At 36.6% G+C, this 19,006-nt stretch overlaps 1 protein-coding gene across 1 annotated transcript in view; it reads left to right on the plus strand.

Moving 5' to 3' along the window:
- The first annotated feature begins 1,157 nt into the window (after window positions 1-1,157).
- Window positions 1,158-19,006, plus strand: part of LOC149198083 (LEAF RUST 10 DISEASE-RESISTANCE LOCUS RECEPTOR-LIKE PROTEIN KINASE-like 2.1) — a 116,882-nt gene continuing 99,033 nt past the window's right edge. Inside the window, exon 1 of the mRNA XM_089408917.1 lies at window positions 1,158-1,290. Coding sequence (XP_089265043.1) covers window positions 1,158-1,290 — 133 coding nt within the window. The remainder of the gene's footprint in view (window positions 1,291-19,006) is intronic.

Raw genomic sequence — 19,006 nt, forward strand, 5'->3', positions numbered from 1 at the left:
AACATGTGAGCATCCTCTACACTGATCCAACCGATCATTTCCCTTGCAACATGTGAGCATCCTCAAACTAATCCACCTTAGTTCTATACTCATAACTTGGTCCTTAAATCCGTTCTTAGGCATCTCAGAACTGCAATTGATTAATTGAGTGAAGTTCCTCACCATTTTGCTACTTGGTAGTGCTATACCCCATATCGCCGACCCATCGTGACGATAACAACCCTATGCTGGCATTCGAGTAAGTGGACAAACAACACATGGGAGTGGTTGTATCCTCTCATCTTCTCAGTTACTTTTAATTTAAACTTGGATTATAGTTTATATTTTAATTTAATTTTAACATTGTCATAACAATACCCAGCTTTCTCGACCTTGGCAGGCCAAAATTATAGTGAGGACTTATACTTTGGTTCAGGTTTCTACTAGGCCGGTTCTGGGAGGCAGAGTTCAGGCTCTGCGTTTGGATACTGGGTCTCCCACTGTAAACAGCTCTCAAGCTTCCCTGCTCATGGCGCCGAGGCAGCGTGGGGTCCCGAGAAGAGGAGGTGTTTGGGGAATTAGTCGAAGACAGGAGGTTCAAGCAAGGGCAATTCCGTCGCTGGCTATGGTAGCGCCTCCGTCTTCTCCTTCAGAGGAGTCGGACCAGCTAGATAGTCAAGTGCATACATCCCGTTTCACTTTCAGATGCCGGAGTAATCAATCTCGGGTGTCTCTGCTGATAACTGTAATAGCGACTAAGGAAGAAGATGAAGACTCCGACAGCCAGGAAGAAGACGATGGGGAGCTGGCTCAGACTGGTAATGCCCAAGCGAGGGTGGAAATTGGCAATGTCGACATTCCTCCTCCAGGCATAGTCAATCCGGCGGAGCATGCTCTTGATCAGGGTTCGCTTCAGCAGCCAGCACTCCCACCGGATTCCCGACTGCCAGTGAACGAAGATGCAACCATGCCAGATTTCGATAACAAAGTATAAGGTAAGCCTTCGAAGGCTAAATTACTGTTTTTGCTGCTACTCTATGGTCAAGTTTTGAAGTTTTGGAGGGGTCTCCTCTCTATCCGAGATACCCAGGTTCTGTTTTTGGGGTAAAGGAATGCCCAGAATTCGCAATGTTTCCAGACCTCTGGAACTACTTGTCTTCCTACCCTCAATTGCCGCGATGATATCAGCAGCAAAGGTTCTATGGTTCTACAATTCTGCTGCTGTTCTTCTTTTTGGAGGAATTTCTCTTGTAAGTCGGAAGACTACCTGCTTCCGTTTTGCTCATGCTTACTTCTACTGCTTCTATCTTTGTAATTTAGGTAGCCTTGAGTACCTGCTATGCTCTTCAGACAGAGGGTGGCTCTATCCATCCTCAGAGGCTAGTACCTCTTTGTAAATATTTTCTTTCTTTATTAATACAATAGATTATTCTTTACGTAGAAAAAAAAACAATACCCAGCTTTAACTTGAAAAACAAAATCAATTAAAAAATAATATTCTCCATCAACTGTAACACGTGTGGGGCTGTTGACGTGTCTTTAACGAAGATAATACTGGAATGCGCCGAGGTTATCTCGATTACAGGTTCGTTTGGTTTATCGACATGGCAAAGCGGGCCCCTCTTCGTCTCCGTTTGCCATCCGTTTAGATAAATAGAGAGACCCATCTCCTGCCAAAGTTGAAAACTCCTGTAAAGTTTGCAATTGAGAACCTTGTCGTCGTGTGTCTTTTCAATGTACTTGACCACCTTTCCACGGTTTGCATTACAATTTCAAATTCAAAGTCAATACTGCAGTATACCGCCTCTCCTTTGCTTATTTCAGAGCGAAAAAGTTGTAATTGTATTATATTGAGGCAATATAAGAGAACAGATAGGCAGTTGTCTATAATGAGATTTTTTGGAAGTTTTTTTTGTGGGTTTTTCTGGTCAAAATTCTGCAGCAATTTATTGGAATCGCAAGTTTGATAGCTAGTACCTGCACAATCAAGACGTCCCAGGGGTTTTTCAGGGTGCTGAATCCAAATACGCAGTTAAAAAACCATTTTAACTGCAACAAATCAAGATTTAACCGCAATTTCTTCCGCCGGACTCTGTCACCAGAATCTCCAAAAATTCGCATTATAGACAACTCCAACAGATAGTACATTCGAAAGCTTTGAAAATATATAGCAAAACAGGACCATAACTGGACACCCTATGCATCAGCGAAAACAATAGGGACTGACACACATAAAACCATATACAGGATTAACTTGGTCATGAAAGCCTAACGTATAAAAACGTATAAAAACAGATTGCCAAATAAGGTCTCCTTTGCTCATTTCAAAAACGCTTTGTTTAGTTTGAATTGTTGCAGGGTAATTACAAAGAGTAGAGTGGGAGCCCAGGAAAACGCCAAAGGATTCGTAATGGGCATCGCAATACAATGCATGGTATGTTCTCTGTTTTTTTTCCACTGTTGGAAATGGTCTTGAAATAATTCCTAATTCCTTGAGCATTTAGTGGTTTTTGCATTTTCTACATGTGATTTTCCCTCACTGCTATTTTACATGGGGCATTTCAGACAATGAGAGTTCATTGGCAGTTTCGACCAATCTTTGACTACTCTCTAGTCATCAATCTCTTGCTATCAGATGACTTCAACTTTGGATAACTAGTTACGGCAAGTGATGGCCTATTTTTACATATTTTTTCTCCTCGCAGAACAATGTATTTAAATGTTTCACATTGGATCACATGGATTGCTGAGTTACTACCAGAACACATATGAATCAAGCTGAATAATTTGGAAATTCAGCAACATGGTACAATACGGTTCAACCATGAATATGTGAAATTGGAATTCATTTCGGTAAAAAAATTTGGTAAAAACTCATGGGTAAAGAAAAAAAACAGAAAATGGGTCCAGATAACTAACTGACTCAGGAATCAAACTCAATTATTCTAACAGTAAACTGGGTAAGAAAAAAATAAAATAGAAAGTGGGTTGATACGACCTGCTAGGCTCAAGAATCAAACTCAATTCTATCAATAGTACAGTGGAGCAGGTCACCCAATATTGAATACCCACTTCCTTATCCTTTCCACTAGATGATGAATCTAGATCGTCATTACATTTTTATCTGCTTGGGAACTATTAGATGTTGAGGGTGTACCTCTCAATAACGCCTCACAGGTGGCGTAGCTGCTGTCCATCCTTTGGTGCCTTTGGCTATCGAGGGTAAGATTTTGAAGGGTTACACACATATCTCCATCGCTTTTGTGCCTTTTACTCTAGAGGATAATTCTTTTGAAGGTCTTCACAAATAAGTACTGTCACAAAGGGTGTTTTTTTAGCATAGATAAGAAATTAGGAGGGTATTTTAACAAATTAGAAGTGTTACTAATAACGAATCTTTTTCCTACTAAAATATTGAAATTGCATTTAATCATGTTATGAGTCATTTTTTAGGCTTTCTTGAGAGGATCTCTAAGGTATTTATTTTAATTTCAACCTCTCATAAGGTATTTATTTTAATTTCAAATTATTTTGAGTAGGTATGGCTTAAACATTCTTTCCCTTTATCAATCCATGGTGAATGATATTTAGTTTTTTTTGCAAGATTTGTTGGAATCTAATCTCTTGCCCTTGTTTTTCAGAATTTTGTTGAGAAAATAAATCATCAGGTTGCCAAGCTTTTTGTATAGACAGAGCAACACCGAAACCTACAATACAAAGATGATAATGAAGTTCTTAGAGATGTCAACAATGAAGTCAAGTGCATATTGGTATTAATTATAGAGTTGATATCACTGAATCCAAACTTGTCATACTAATCAACTACTCTAAAATAAATCCTCAAACATCTCATTTCATCATCTTCCTACTACATGTTTTCTTGCTACATATTTAACAGTATGCCTACAAGAAAAATAAATAGAAGCACTTCCACTCACTCAACAATGTAGTTGTGTCATCGTTATCTTTATCACACTATTGAAACATGGTTATAATAAATCAAAATATTTGATAAAGAAATTTCTCTTCCTCTTACTCTATTAAATTGGTGTGCAACAAAAGGTAGATTTGACATGAGTTTGAGGCTACTCATATCCCTAAAAATGATACAAATTGTGTGTCTATTTTTGTTTGAATAGCTTTATGCAGTGTTACATGAACAACATTTATATCCAATTAGTACTAGCAAATTCTCAAAAATAAAATAGAGTAAGATAGTGTAACAACAAGGAAATGAAAATAGAGAAATTTTCTAAAATTTCCAAAAAATAATATGTTTTAGTATTTATAAGATGTATACTTCCAAATTTTTTCCAATTCAAATTCAAACTTGAATTTGGTAACTATGCCAGAACCTATCCATTTGATGTAGATTTAGCCAACTTGCAAACTTACAATGATGAAATTTTCCAAAAAAACAAGTGAAATGTTTGCAGAACAATTCGGAATGAAATAAATGGAATCTTTACCTACTCCAATAGGAATATCTCCATTACCACTACTCCAATAGCAATATATCCATTACCACTACTCGTGCTAAGGTAATAACTTTTTTTAGAATGGAAACTTAAATTAAATTATTAACTATTGGTTTGTTATGAGTAATTAGATTTATGGTATTATTGTTCGCAAATCACTTCCATTTGGTATATTGTTTTTGTGACAACTATTTTTAAGCTTATTTTAAGTAATATGAACAATACATTATCATATTTTTTCATAATTTATGAAGTGTTTATTTATGTTTTCTATAGATGAGGTTAATTATTTAGAGTGGATAATTTAGTCATATTTGTAAATTTTAATACAAAATTTTGATTTTCTTAATTTATTTTAAAATGAAGATACATTGTTTTTGTTAGTATATCCAAAGAAAACAGAACAAAGAAAAAATATTTAGGTATGGTATAATTTGATTTAGGGAAAATGAAGTGAGAAAACAAGTATTTATAAAAAAAAATGGTTTAAATTGAATATTTCATTTGCACAAAAATTAAATTCTCTTGAAAATACGCTTCCAAGAATATTCAATTTGTACATTATTAATTATGATTAAAATCAATTGTACATCTAAATAATACTTTGCATTGTGTTTTGTTTCTAAATATACAACACTTATACTTACCAATTAATGAAATCTTTCTATCATGTATATTGTATATTTAAATTATTGATATAAATTCATATCATAATCAAAATGTTCTAGTTATTGTTAGCTTTGTTACTGAAAGTTGCAATCACATGAAACTGCAATTAACATCATGAAATTACAACTAACATAAATTATTTCTAATATGTATGTTCTCATTTGAAAAAAATTGTTACTGAATTTTGGATTTTTTAATTTAATGTATTTAAATTCCAAACTTTTTTCTAATTTTTAATTTATGGTGTTTTATATTCCAAACTTGTAATGTACAATGACGATTCTCTAATGTTTGCCATATATGTGAAATTTAGTCAATCTGATCCACTTTCATATTTTTATAAGGAAGTTAATTATAATTTTATATATATGAGAGAGTAAAATTATAATTTAATGTTTTTATGATTTTTTTTAATTATTTATATATTTTAAGCTTTTGGAATATATATATATGTTTTAACATTTACTTTGTTATTTTTTTTGTGTGGTTATATATTAAGAAGAACATCTCTCACCATAGTAGGATTTATAAAAACGACCCTTACAACCAATATAGTTGGATAGAGATTACTGACATTTATGATAAAAAGACATACATAGAAATCTGTTATTTTCCCCCCATCAATTCTAACTTCTATAAGAAAAAGAATCTAGATAAAAATAGTCCTTACAATGGTTTAGAGAATGATATTTCTAGCCTAAGGAATGAAGGTAATGTCCTTTTAATGAGTGACTTTAATGCTCAAACTTCAAGCAACCAAGCTATCATTCCAACCCTAATCCTCTTTGCATAGACGAAGATCTTCCTCTGGCTAGCCAGTACAAAAGGAGCTCTGGAGATTGCGGGGAGAATTTGTTTGGGTCAGAGCTAGTCAAGCTCTATAGTGCTTAGTATCTCATAATTTGCAATGGTCTAAGAAGTGGTCCAATTCTAGCCATATGACCTGCATCCATGGGCTTGGTAGTAACGTGGTAGACGATGTTATCTCTGATCTCCCTTTATACAACGAAATAATAAATTTTGACATCTTAAACGACCACGAGCCTGACTCTAATCATAGGCCTTTACTCATAACTCTCAATTTTGTCATGAATAGAGATCCCATAGAAGATAATATTTATAGCCAAAAGAACTTAATCTTTGATAGAAATAAAAAAGATCTATTTCTAAATGAATTAAAAACTAATTTGATTCCTTTATCTAGTATAGACAACATAGAAGAACTCTATCATAATTTTACTACAACCCTCTCATATTCTATTAACAAGTTCTCAATTGAAGTTTCAAGTAATAAAAGAAATAGCAAAACCAACCCATGGTATGACAAAGATTGTAAAAGTGTGAGGAGAGCAATTAAGGAAGCTGTTGATAAATCTCTTAAAATTAACAAAATAAAAATATACAAAGCCCTAACTAAAAGGAAAAAAATGCAGTATATTCGTAAAAGACAAGAGAATATCTTACACCTCTCTAAGGTAGCTCCTAAGAAATTTTGGAGGCAGATTCTAACTAGGAAAACTAAAGATAATAATAAAATTGCTTTACACGGCTGGAATTCCTACCTTAAAAAGCTTTATGAATCTCCAAATGTCATGGATAACTTTGAAACCCTGCTCACTACAAAAGAAGCTTTCTCATTAGAAGACATTGATTTTGGGATTAACCGTTTGGCCAATGGGAAAGCTAAGGACATTGAAGGTTACTAGGCGGAAATCCTAAAAATTGGAGGTCGTGTCCTCATGCCCCACATCCACAAGCTTTTCAATCAAGTGGTCAAGCAAGGGTTCCCTAAACCATGACTCAAAGCCTCATTATCCCTATTTTTAAAAGTGGGGATACAAATAACCCCTCTAATTATCGGACAATTATGATCAACCCTCTCCTAGCCAAGTTATATGGTATTATTTTGGAAAATAAGTTGAGTATATGGCTTGAAAGTGGAGATAAGTGGGCTAAAGGCCAAGCGGGTTTTAGAAGGCAACACTCAATAATGGACAACCTCGTTACGCTTAGGATCATTATGGAGGAATGCTGCAATGATAAATCCAATCTTTTCTGTTGCTTTGTGGACTTTAGAAAGGCTTTCGATACGATTCCTAGAAACAACCTATGGAATATATTAGAAGAGTTAAAGGTTCCTTTTGAGTTAAGAGCTATTGCTATAAGGTTATACGAGAATGTAATTGCCAAGTTAAAGAGCAAGGAGGGGTGGTCGAAAGATATTAAGTGTAATATCGGAGTTAAACAAATTTTCCCCTTCTCCCCTACCCTATTTGGCATTTACATCGATAAGCTAGAAGGTTGTTTAGAGGAAGCAGGATGTGTTGGCACGATATTAGCTGGGATAGTCATCATCCTTCTTCTCTATGTTGACGATATCGTTCTTCTCGCAAGGTGCCTATTTTATCTTGACAAGCAACTTAGACTTCTTAAGGATTTTTTCTCTACCATGGGTATGATTGTTAATGCTGGCAAAACAAAAGTTATGATTATCAAATCCAAGAAAGAAACTTACACTTATTTTATGTATGACAATAGTAACTTGGAGGAAGTGTCTTCCTACAAGTACCTAGGAATTGATATTCATCACAAGCTCAACTGGAACTATAGCATTGAGAAAAGGATTAATGTAGGGTGGAAAGCTTATTTTGGTCTTGAAAATAATTGTAAAATGAAAAACCTTGTAATGTGGGATAGAAAGAAGTTCCTCTTTGAAACTTTAGTCACTCCGGTTATCTTATATGGATGTGAGGTTTGGGGTTGTAGCATCTCTAGAGAATCCTGGAGAAAGATTGAGAAAATCTAGAAGCGTTTTATAACATATAACCTCAAAATTAAAAGCAACATACCCTATCCTATTCTCCTTATAGAAGTGGTTCTTTCCCCTATCAAGAGCCTAGCTATGACTTGGCTTCTGTTGTACAAGCACAAACTCAATAACATAGGAGACCATAGACTTCCTAAACTAGCTTTAAATTCCAGCCAAAACCACCTAAGGCTCAAGCGAGGTTGGTATAAAGACACCAGGGCCTAGTTAAACCATTGGGAGATCGACGAGAATGTTGCATTGCAAGACATTAATAACATTAAAACTATTGTTACTTCTAAGTTCAAAGAAAAAATGTGGTGTGAGAAAGATTTAGCAACTAAAAGAAAATTAATATATTATAAGGAGGTCATCAACCCCACCCTAGAAGATCAAAAGTATCTCTCTGTTTTAACTAGCTGAAAGAAGAAAATTAATATATCCAAGATTAGAACGAACTCTCATGAGCTCCATAGTGAAACGGGTCGTTGGACAGTTCCTAAAACACCATGGATGGAAAGGTTCTGCCATCTCTATGAGAATATGGACATCGAGGATGAAAATCACTTCCTCTTAGAGTGCCCCGCGTACAATCACATTCGATCTCAATTTCAAAATCTCTGTTGCAACACTGACCTTCCTAGCCTTTTACGATGTCAAAATTACAGTGAGCTTAGAAGGCTTCTCTCCAAGCTTTTTGAACATAGGAATAAAATCTTAAATCAAACTAAATAATTTGATTCTTTATGTCTGATAGACCAAAGTTTGGTCTCAGTGGATGTTAACCCCCACCATCATCATCGTATATTTGATATTTGGTATTTGTATTTCTTTTAAATGATTTTTGTTAGTACTTTTACTTTGTTAATTATAATTTTTTTGTTTAAATATATAAAAAGTTCATGATTTTTTTTTTTTTTACATATATTTATTTTCAATTATTTTCTCTTATCTACTCATAGTTTATCTACTAGGAATTTGAATATGTTACTTATGATAAGTAATACTTTAATAGTGCATCATTCATGGTCAATCCAAAGCCCCATGGACATGGGTGCATTTACCATGTTATTTTTTTTCTTTATTTATTTTTTTAGTTTCTTCTTGGAGAAGGACCTCTACTTCTTTTAAATAGATTTTCTTCTTTATTTTATTTATTTTATATTTTATTTTTTAATTTAATTTTAATGGCTATAATAACAATGTTATGTTGATTTTTTTTTGTCTTCCATTGTAATGTTGTCTTTTTATCCATATTAAATTATTTTTGTTCTCAAATTATGGATGTATATATATGAGGTTTATGATCTTAGAATTTTTTGGTACATTTTCTTTGTTACTATCTTAATTTTTCATTTATTTATTTAGTGTATTCTTGGGTAAGTGTTATAAGAGGCTTAGAATATATATGTGTGTGTGTGTGTGTGCGCACCCTTATTTTCTAATTTTATTTTAATGGCTGTAATAACAAGGTTATCATGGCCACACTTTCTTATTTTCCATGTTAATGTGGCATTTTTCTTATCCACTTGATTGTTTTTGTTTTCAATTGTGGTTCTATATATAGAATGTTTATAACCTTTACCTTATATTTTTTTTCTTTGTTACATTTGCTTTGTCGTTTTCTTAATTTTTCATTTTTTTTAAGTGCATTCTTCTATTACCGTTCTATAAAACGGCTTAAGATGCTTATCTTGGAAAACTTTGGTGCATTTAGTTTATTAATTTCTTTGTTTTCTAAGTGTATCCTTGGATGAGCACCTCTTCTTTTAGGTAGATCTTGTTCTTTAGTTCATCTATTTTGTATTTATTTTTTTAGTTTATGGTTTACTCTTTATTTTTTTTTAATGGATATAATAACAATGTTATCACACCCAAACTCTCTAGTTTTCGATGGTAATGTTGCCTTCCTCTTATCAACTTGACTTTCCTCATGTTCCTTTATGCCTATATCTTCTTATGAACAATTCTAGATGGGCTAATCTAAGCTTTCTCTCATGTGGAAACAACCTTAAATGAGTTGGCATAGGTACAATATGGAAACAAGCTACAATATGACATCACCCATGTTATAGTCCTCCCTCTATCACTATGAATAAAGTCTCCCTTCGAGGAAATCACGACCTTTTATTATAGGTAGCTCTAAAGATGGAGGGAGTGACAATGATGAAGGTTGAGGATGATACAAGAAAAAGTTGATTATGTAGGATTGAGTTTCATGGCATAATAACTAGCCACCATTTCAAACTTATTGTTGGTGTTGAAAACATTTATAACTTGATTGGCATAGAGGGCCTCAACCTAGTTGACATAAGATGGGAGGGGTAGTTTTCATCAATGTTTTTTTCCTAGAAAAAAAACATAATTTTATTCATCAAAGAAGAATGAAATTACATTTTTCATATGCCAAAACACATTCCATAGATAGAGGCTGAGAAAATAGCTATCAACCATCTGAATAAAAAAAAAAAAAAAATAATAATAATAATAATAAAAAACATAGAAGGGTCATCATAAAGACTATTTCAGATGGAATTTTGTTAGACATTTCAGAAAAAACATTTAAATCGTAAGGTCTGCACAAAATAGAAAAGAAAACCCTGCTATGAAGAAACTACAATACCAAAACCCCCAAATACAAACAAACTAAGAATAGTCTAGAAAATGAAAAAATGACCCAAAGAGTCCATACACGAGCCCATAATCGAGCAACAAAATATTACATGAGCATGATGATGAACCCCAAAAATAATAACATTAATGCCACAATAGCATTGGAGCTCGCAATAGAAAAAACACCACTAGCATAGGCGAAAACAACATATTAACAATTATTGGCAACAAGATGACCTGCAGATACACCACAACAAAGAACAGGGGGTAGAAACCCACCAATATGTAGAAATTCCTTGTAGATTGAAACTGTTAATTGTAATATGCTAAAACAATAGACTTGAATCTACTCTACTCATTAGCGGAAAAAATTTAAATGATCGCGAAATCACAAATCATACAATAGAAAGAATTCAATCAACGCATTACACAATGATTTCATGGCGAAAGCCACAACTAAAAACCCCTATTATCTGTATATTGCATTAGTAAGAAAATATGAGAAGATTACTATGCTTTTCTGAAGCCCAAGTAACCTTTGCATTATCTCTCTCTGTCTCACTGCTTCCTAGACAAGCCCAGGGCAATACTTAACTAATTTTCTGCTTTCCCAAGTGCCTATTTTCTTGCATTGTTTCCTTGGGAATTATCCCCCTATTAATTAGGGAAATTCCTCAATTTGAATTACGTAATCCTCATAGGCCTTCCTTTGAATTCATGCACAACTTGTACAATTTGGATGATTATATAACTGATAGTACATTGTCCTTGAACACCAATCTCAACTGGGTAACTCTCAAATATGACATGCATGAGTTATTTATGAGTGAATCATTAGTTTACTAGTTGATCACTACTACAACACCATACTACTAGACCTCCCACTAGTTCATCCAACAGTTGGAACTAGTTTAAATGACTTTAACTCAGGTAAACTTAATTACAACTCAAAATAAACTCAACCAAGGCTCCTATAAAGTGGGAGACACGCTACATGACTCAAGTTAGACCCTCAACTCGAATTAACTGAACCAACTAAGTCAACTTATTTAACTAATAAAAGTTGTCATGAGATGTGGAATTACAATTTTATTCCCAATTTAATTCATGGAAAAATTAAATTAGGATTTTCTTGTTTAATTTTCAACACCCCCTCTCAACAAGAAAATGACTATCTGCTACCTCGATCCTGACTCTATGAGACTCAAATTTCCTTCTTGACAATGCCTTTGTCAAAATATCTACATCTTGTTCATCTGTAGGAATGTACTACAACAACATGATTCTCCTCTGCATACAATCTCGTAGATGGTGATATCAGAGGTCGATATGCTTGGACCAATCATGAAAAACTGAATTCTCAGAGAGTTTGGTACAACTCTAATTGACACAGTAAATCATTGTAGGATCCATCCGCTGACTAAATAAACCAACAGGGATCTTCCTCATCCAGATAGCCTCATAAGATTCTTAACTAGCATCCATTTAATTTGCTTCTATCAAACTGAGTGCAACTAATCTATGCTTCCTGTTGTACCAAGAAACTATTGCTGACCCAATATTGAAGATTCCCCCTCATGTGCTCTTCCTGTTGGATGGACTCCCTGCCCAATATGCATCTGTGAAGCATTGAAGCTTCACTTCCTTTGTCCGTCTCTACCAAAGACCAAACTAAGTGGTGCCTCTAAGTTATATCAACACATGTTTAGCTACTTTCCAATAGAGTTTTGTTGGATTAACCATGGCTTGACTAAGTTGGTTAACTACAAAAAATATATCCGGTCGTGTGTTCACCAAATACATAAGTGAACCCACAAGTTTCCTGTAAATAGTAGCCTCCACTACTTCACCTGAAGTAGCATAAGTTCTTGAATTTACTGGACAAATATTCTCCACAGTTATCGCTCCTAAGAGATTTAACTTTCTTGCTAGTGTCTCTCTCAACAAGTGCTTTAAATTCAAAAAATTTAGCGAACATCTGATCTTTCTTCTACATGAATAAAATCCAAAACTTACGAGAAAAATCATCTACAAATCTTACATAATACTTGTGCTTAGTCGTGGAGGCTATTGATAATGGTCCACACACATCTGAGTGAACTCTTTCAAGGATCTCTTGCGCTCGACTGTCCTTATCATGAAAGGTAGCTTTGGTGTACTTCTCCAATGTACACCCTTTGCATGTGTCTCTATGCTCTAGTGTACCCTTGGGAAGTCTTGTAGAAATTTGTTGCATGATCTTCAAAGATCCATGGTGCAAGTGACCCAATCTTAAATGCCACAACTCACTGATGTCTTGACTCTGCAAATTCTCTGCTTTTGTGCTCAAACAACACAATCTTTGACATCTAATTTGTAGAGGTTCTTCACTCGAACCCTGATTCACTTCACTTGTCCTGAGGCTATGTGATGAAGGAAAGCCTTTTCTTTTCTAAATATCACATCTTAGCCACGATCATCTAACATGGCAGCTCAAACCAAATTCTTCTTCAAACTTGGAACATACATGACATATTTTAATGTGAGAGGAGAACCATACTCCCTCTAAAAGGTAACAATACCGATGTCAGTTGTGTTCTACCTCCCATGATATCCCATTTCGATGTGCATATGGAGGTCCTTCTCCTCCAAGTCAATGAATAATTCTTTTTTTTCATTCATATGGAATGAGGCTCCACTATCTAGATACCATGCACTACCCATCACCGATGTCACCATGCAAGCGATGAGGGTGAAATCTAGCTCAAATTGTGAAGCAAGAGCTTCTCTTTCTGCTCCTCCTGATGGATTCTTGTTAGCCTTCTTGTGCGGCCACTTCATGGCGTTGTGTCCCAGCGCATGACACTGAAAACTTTTAATCTTTGACATGTCCTTCTTCTTGTTGCCCTGACTGGAATCTGATTTGGAATGTGATGGCTTCCCTTTCCCTCTCTTCTCCTTTCTATCTAAGGCATACTTCTCCTCATCATCATGCTTGGATGAGGATCCACCTCTGGTGTTCCGCTGAATCACTTCTTTCACCAAGTCAGACCATAAATACTCCCACTTTGGTAGCTTCTCCCTCCCATTTACTGAGTCTTGGTAGCTGTGCTAGCTCCCCGGAAGGCCTAGAAGTGCTAGGTTAACCATATCGTCTTCAAAAATTATAACACTGAAACTTCTAATCTCATCCCAAGATTGGGTGAACTCGGTTAAGTATTTAATAAAAAACTATCTTAATTTTTTCTCTCCATTTTATTTCTTTATTGTCTTTATAGTTTTTCCTATTTTCATGAATTTCTTTCTCCTTTTTTAAATGTTATTAACTCAAATATGTTATATTTTTTAAGTTGAAAACATAGTATTCAAAGTATTATAAATATTTGATTACAATGATACTAGTGGTTAAGGCTATGGTTTTAAACACGTTGAAATTTTAAATATGAAACAATTCATATTATTAGGTGCACAATTTATGTTATTGATAGCACCTTTTTGGATTAATAGGTTATCGTTTTGTTTGCAACATAAATAGTATTTTAAATAATGGTTTAAAAAAAGTCATTTTACATTAAAAAAATGGGTCCCACTGAAAGATTGCCTTGATTTTGGGCATACAACAAAATGCCACATTTTTCATTACCTTCTTCCTTTTTTGTTGTCATACGTTGGGTTCTTCCTTAGCTTGCTCGATATCAGGAGTTGGTATGAATTTTCTAATATTACATTCAACTACCTTATGCCCATATTCATGGTAGTTATAACCTTTAATCACATCAAACAAAGGGGAAAATAATTGTTTTCTCTCAGAACATTCTTTTTTTTAAATTTGAGAATATCATATTCTATTGATAGGATTTGTTTCTTTTCTTTCTGTTGGCAATGAGATCCCCCAAGGACAGTTTTGGGGCGAAAAGCCCATGTTTTGGGTCAAATTTTGTAATAAAGTTGTAAAGACTCCGCATTTGGTGGTCGCAGAGTGTGGAGGTGTCATGAGTCATAAAGGGTTGTCCACCCTTATTTTGAAAAGTAAAGTTAGTTGTAAAGATCTACCCATGGTCTGCAAACCATGGGATTGTATAAAAAGAGCTAAGTAAGCTCTAAGTAGTATTAATGAGTCATTAATTGTAGTAAGAAGTCTTGAGCGATAAGGAGAGAAGTCTAAGTTTCGGGTCGTAGCATAGGTAGAGGCTTTGCAGCTGAGTGTGTAGAGGCCTAGGGTAGAAGTTTGCATCTGAGTGCATAGAGGCCTAGGGTAGAAGTCTACAGCTGAGTGCGCTGACCCTGTAGCTATGTGCATAGGGCAGATAAAGTCTGTAATCGTTTGAAGATATCAATAAAGAGAAGTATTCTACAAATTTTGTGTCTTTGTTTCCTGTTAATGCATCTTGTCATATTATGTATGAATTTCATTTATAATACTTATGTGATGCGCGAATGTATGTAATTATGTTGGATAATTGAACGCAAATAAGGATATCTATTTACGCGGTGCTAATTATGATTATCTAATAAGATAAGTAAGATTCTTAAGATAACTTGGGAATCTGTGCAATACGCTGCCTTAGCAGCGCAAAAGTATCTGAACCGAAGGTTAGGGCTGCACGAAGGTCAGTCGTACCCTTTCACGGAGGTATCGAAGGGAGGAATAAGGGGTTAGGCAGATAGAGCCCTAGAACTTAACGACCTGCACAAAAGCAGGAATAGAAGGAATAAACCAACATCACGACCATATTAGGGTGCGGAAACTTGGTTCCAACATCCCCCCATACTGCTTTGGGTGAGACTTTGGTCCGCGCTCCGCAGGATGACGTCGAAAGGGCCAGTAGTGTAGGGATTTCTTTGGCTAACTAACGTTGAACCTAGGTCAGGCGCCACCAAGCCAACAAATGGTTTCGTTGCCGGGATCAGAATCTACATAAGATATGTGTGATATCGGATCACTGGAATCCAACTAAGAAAGAGATCAGAGACTGGTTGGATAGGAATATCCACGAATTTGCGACACAGGAAAAAAGAGTCCATCACTGATAAAGGAACAGTGGTTGGACAGGTACCTATATATAGAAATACACAAGATCTTTTTCTATTCCTTTTTGGTTGAGCTATGTGAGTGGATCGTGAAGCTAGCAGATAGCCAAGGAAGGTGATGACTTGACAGTCCTATTGTTTGGACCCCGGAGTTAGTATAGAGACTAGAAGCCTCTGAGGACAGGATTGCCCGTGTTGTCGATCATTGGCTCGATCGCGTCATAGGATGATTTGTGATTGAATTCACGGTCGATACCTCAGTTAATTACAACGAGGTAGAGCGACGTTTTTTCAAAGGTCTGTGAGGTAAGTACTTGAAATATTTGAATACCTGGATTAAAATGTTATTGTGTGAAAAGCGGGTTATGTAGCTACCTTGATGTTTAGAGCTACGTGAAGTGGAAAAACTTACAGGAACGAAGGAAGAAAGGGTCCTAAATATAGTCCATTAATTTCACCTCCACGAGATGATGAAGAGGGAGTAGCGCAGGCTTCTCCACAAAGTGCTATTTAGTTAATAAGACAAGGATTCCCACGATTTTCACCTCCACCCACACCACCTCCAACTTCACCACTGTCACCTGCAACTTCACCCATACCACCTCCATCTCCACCGCGGTTCATCATGGAAAAATCAGTGAGGCTGCCTTTGTTTAAAGGCTAGGGGAATGAGGACCCGGACCAATTCTGGTTCATGGTGAAATATGTATGGGAAGCTCAAGGCGTTACAGATGATCACTTGAAGAAGGCAACACTGGTTAGTGCGCTACAGGATCATGCGCTAACCTGGTACATTAAGTACTCTAATGATAACCCAAACACTGGAGTGGCAGACATCCACACTGTGCTAAACAAAGAATTTAGTAGGCCTAAATATGAGGCACAGTCGATTGTGGGTTTCAAAGAAATCACGATGAAGCCAAGTGAGACACCTTGGGAATTAGATCAGAGGTTGAAGTGTCAAATCTGCGAAGCTAATATGAACTTAATAGACAAAGAACATTGCGAGTGGTCTGTGGCTTCACTCCTGCCACACCTAAGGGTTGCACTGTCACAATGGAACATAATGACTCAGGCAGAGGCCTTGGAGATTGCAATGAGACTGCATGAAATATCGATGGAAGGTCTAAATCTAGGGGTTCAGCAGATTCATGCGCAGTTGAAAAATCTTTGCCTTGAGATGCAAAGTTTGAAGCAAGAAAGAATAGTTCGACCAGAGGTGTGGGAAGAAGCATGGTGCCTGAAATGCAAGGGTCAGGGCCATGACAAAGACCATTTCCCGATCTTTGTGAACTATATTACAAGAGGGGGACCAATGCCTTTGAGGCTAGAAGCTTAAGCTGGACCAAGTGTAGGGCCTGCATTGTGGTGCGTTATATGTCAGGTAGCCGGAAAACATGCCATGAATAACTGCCATTTTCTACAGAAGTTTGTACAAACACCACAACAACTATTCTACAACTTTTGTAGGTCGGTAGGGCATGATGAGCGCAACTACAGAAGATATGAATTGATGATGGACAAAATTCCCACCTGCAGGGTTCAAGTAGAAACGCGGCCCCCTGACTAGAATGTGGGGATGGCGCGGACAGGGTTTCAGGGGCGCAGACGAGGCCGAGGCAGAGGAGGACCTGGCAAAGGTTGGGGAGAACTGAATTGATACAATTGCGAAGGACTAGGACACTATGCTCATGATTTCACTAACCCAACGCGCCTGTCATGCAAATATTCACTCTGTTTGATCATGAGACAGAGGACTATCCTACGCTAAGAGTAAGGATACACGACAAAGGGGCGCTACCACCTAAGCTGACTCAGAACTTGAAGATGATGAGGTCTAAGCCTAGTGAAGAGGATCCGAATGTGAATACAGTGCTTCGAAGTGGAATTGCAATAGGGGATGATAAGGGGAAACAACCTGAAGACAATGCATGGGTTCACAAAGCTCTAGTGAAGGAGGCTGGATTCAATTTGGAGTGCGCACGAGAAACATTCATGGGATAAAAGAAGATCTTCGTTGAGGCCTCCACCTCAGGGAGCAAGGATAAGCTTGATCAGGAGACAGACCCTTCTATGCTTACAGCCTTCCTAAAGACTTGCATGAAGTTGCTACACAATAGTAAGGCTGTGAAGGTATTACAGGAGCTTATAAATAGATGCGCCGGAAACACTTCGGGTGAACTATGCGTGTACAAAAAAATGGTAAGCATAAAACAAGGAAAGTATGAGAGATGAGGCTGACCACATAGATAGGAGAGTATGAGATGGATTAGGTTATTTTGGATCTGGGGTCAGACGCGAACGTCCTACCAAAACAAACTTGGGAACAGATGGGAAGACCCGCGCTGTAGTGGTCTCCAATTCAGTTGAGGATGGAAAATCAACAGAAGATCATCCCCATGGGACAGCTGCAAGGGGTGATTGTAGATATTGAAGGCGCAAGCGCACTGGCTGACTTTGAAGTAATAGAAATTGTGGATGATAGCAACCCCTACCCTGCACTCCTTGGAATTGATTGGGTTACTGATATGAATGGGGTAATCAACCTAAAGAAGCAAAAGATGATATTTGAGAAGAAATCGCTCCATGTAATAGTACCCTTAGATCTTACTGAAGGATCACAATATATTGAGCCAATCCACGATTATGAGAGAGATGACGATCTGGATTATATCTATAAGATAACAACGTGAGACCAAGATTGGGTGAACCCAATAGTGGATAGACAAATTACATGGGATCACGAGAGTTCCTGCATCTCGGACTCTGATGAAGAACTAGAGCGCTGGTAGAATCGGTTACATGAAGTAACCACACTGAGCTGTAACATGATGACCCAGTCACTGCACTGTGTGTTGTCAAAGGTAAGAAATCTGCCCACTTATGATGGCCTAAATGATGTAGATATATTTCTGGATGCATTTGAGAGGGAGGTACTAGAGAAGCAGTTCTTCCAAGCTTTAGATTGGGCACTACGCGCTACGCCTGCAAGGTGGTGGGGTATGCACAAGGGTAACTTTGATGATTGGCGTGAATGTAGGAGGATGATGAGAACACGCTTTGGGAAGTTGAACGTACGGCTGATAGAAAAATATGATGGGTAGGATGATCCATGCGCGCACTTGGCCAAATGGGCTCAAGATTATGGAGAGAAGCCCCAACCTGAATGGGTGCATGTTATAGCTCCAAATATCACCTAATATATTTGTGATTCTTGGTTTATGGCCTAGGGAAACCCCTCCTTCCAGACTTGGTCCAAATATTTAAAAAACAGTGTTTTACTCCCTGTACGCGACTTTTCCCTATATTAAACGCGTGTACACGCGGGTTAGTATATACCCAACCTGTATATATGTCTTAAAACACTTAAAAAAAAATAAATTTCCTTAATTATGGGCGAAGATCATGGGTTTTACCTGTTGATTACCTATTAGTGCCCGTGGCCCAACTG

The sequence above is a fragment of the Pinus tabuliformis genome, chromosome 2_2, assembly GCF_031772625.1.
Source record: "Pinus tabuliformis cultivar Carrire ecotype Pingquan chromosome 2_2, CPIR1, whole genome shotgun sequence".
Classification (NCBI taxonomy): Eukaryota; Viridiplantae; Streptophyta; class Pinopsida; order Pinales; family Pinaceae; genus Pinus; species Pinus tabuliformis.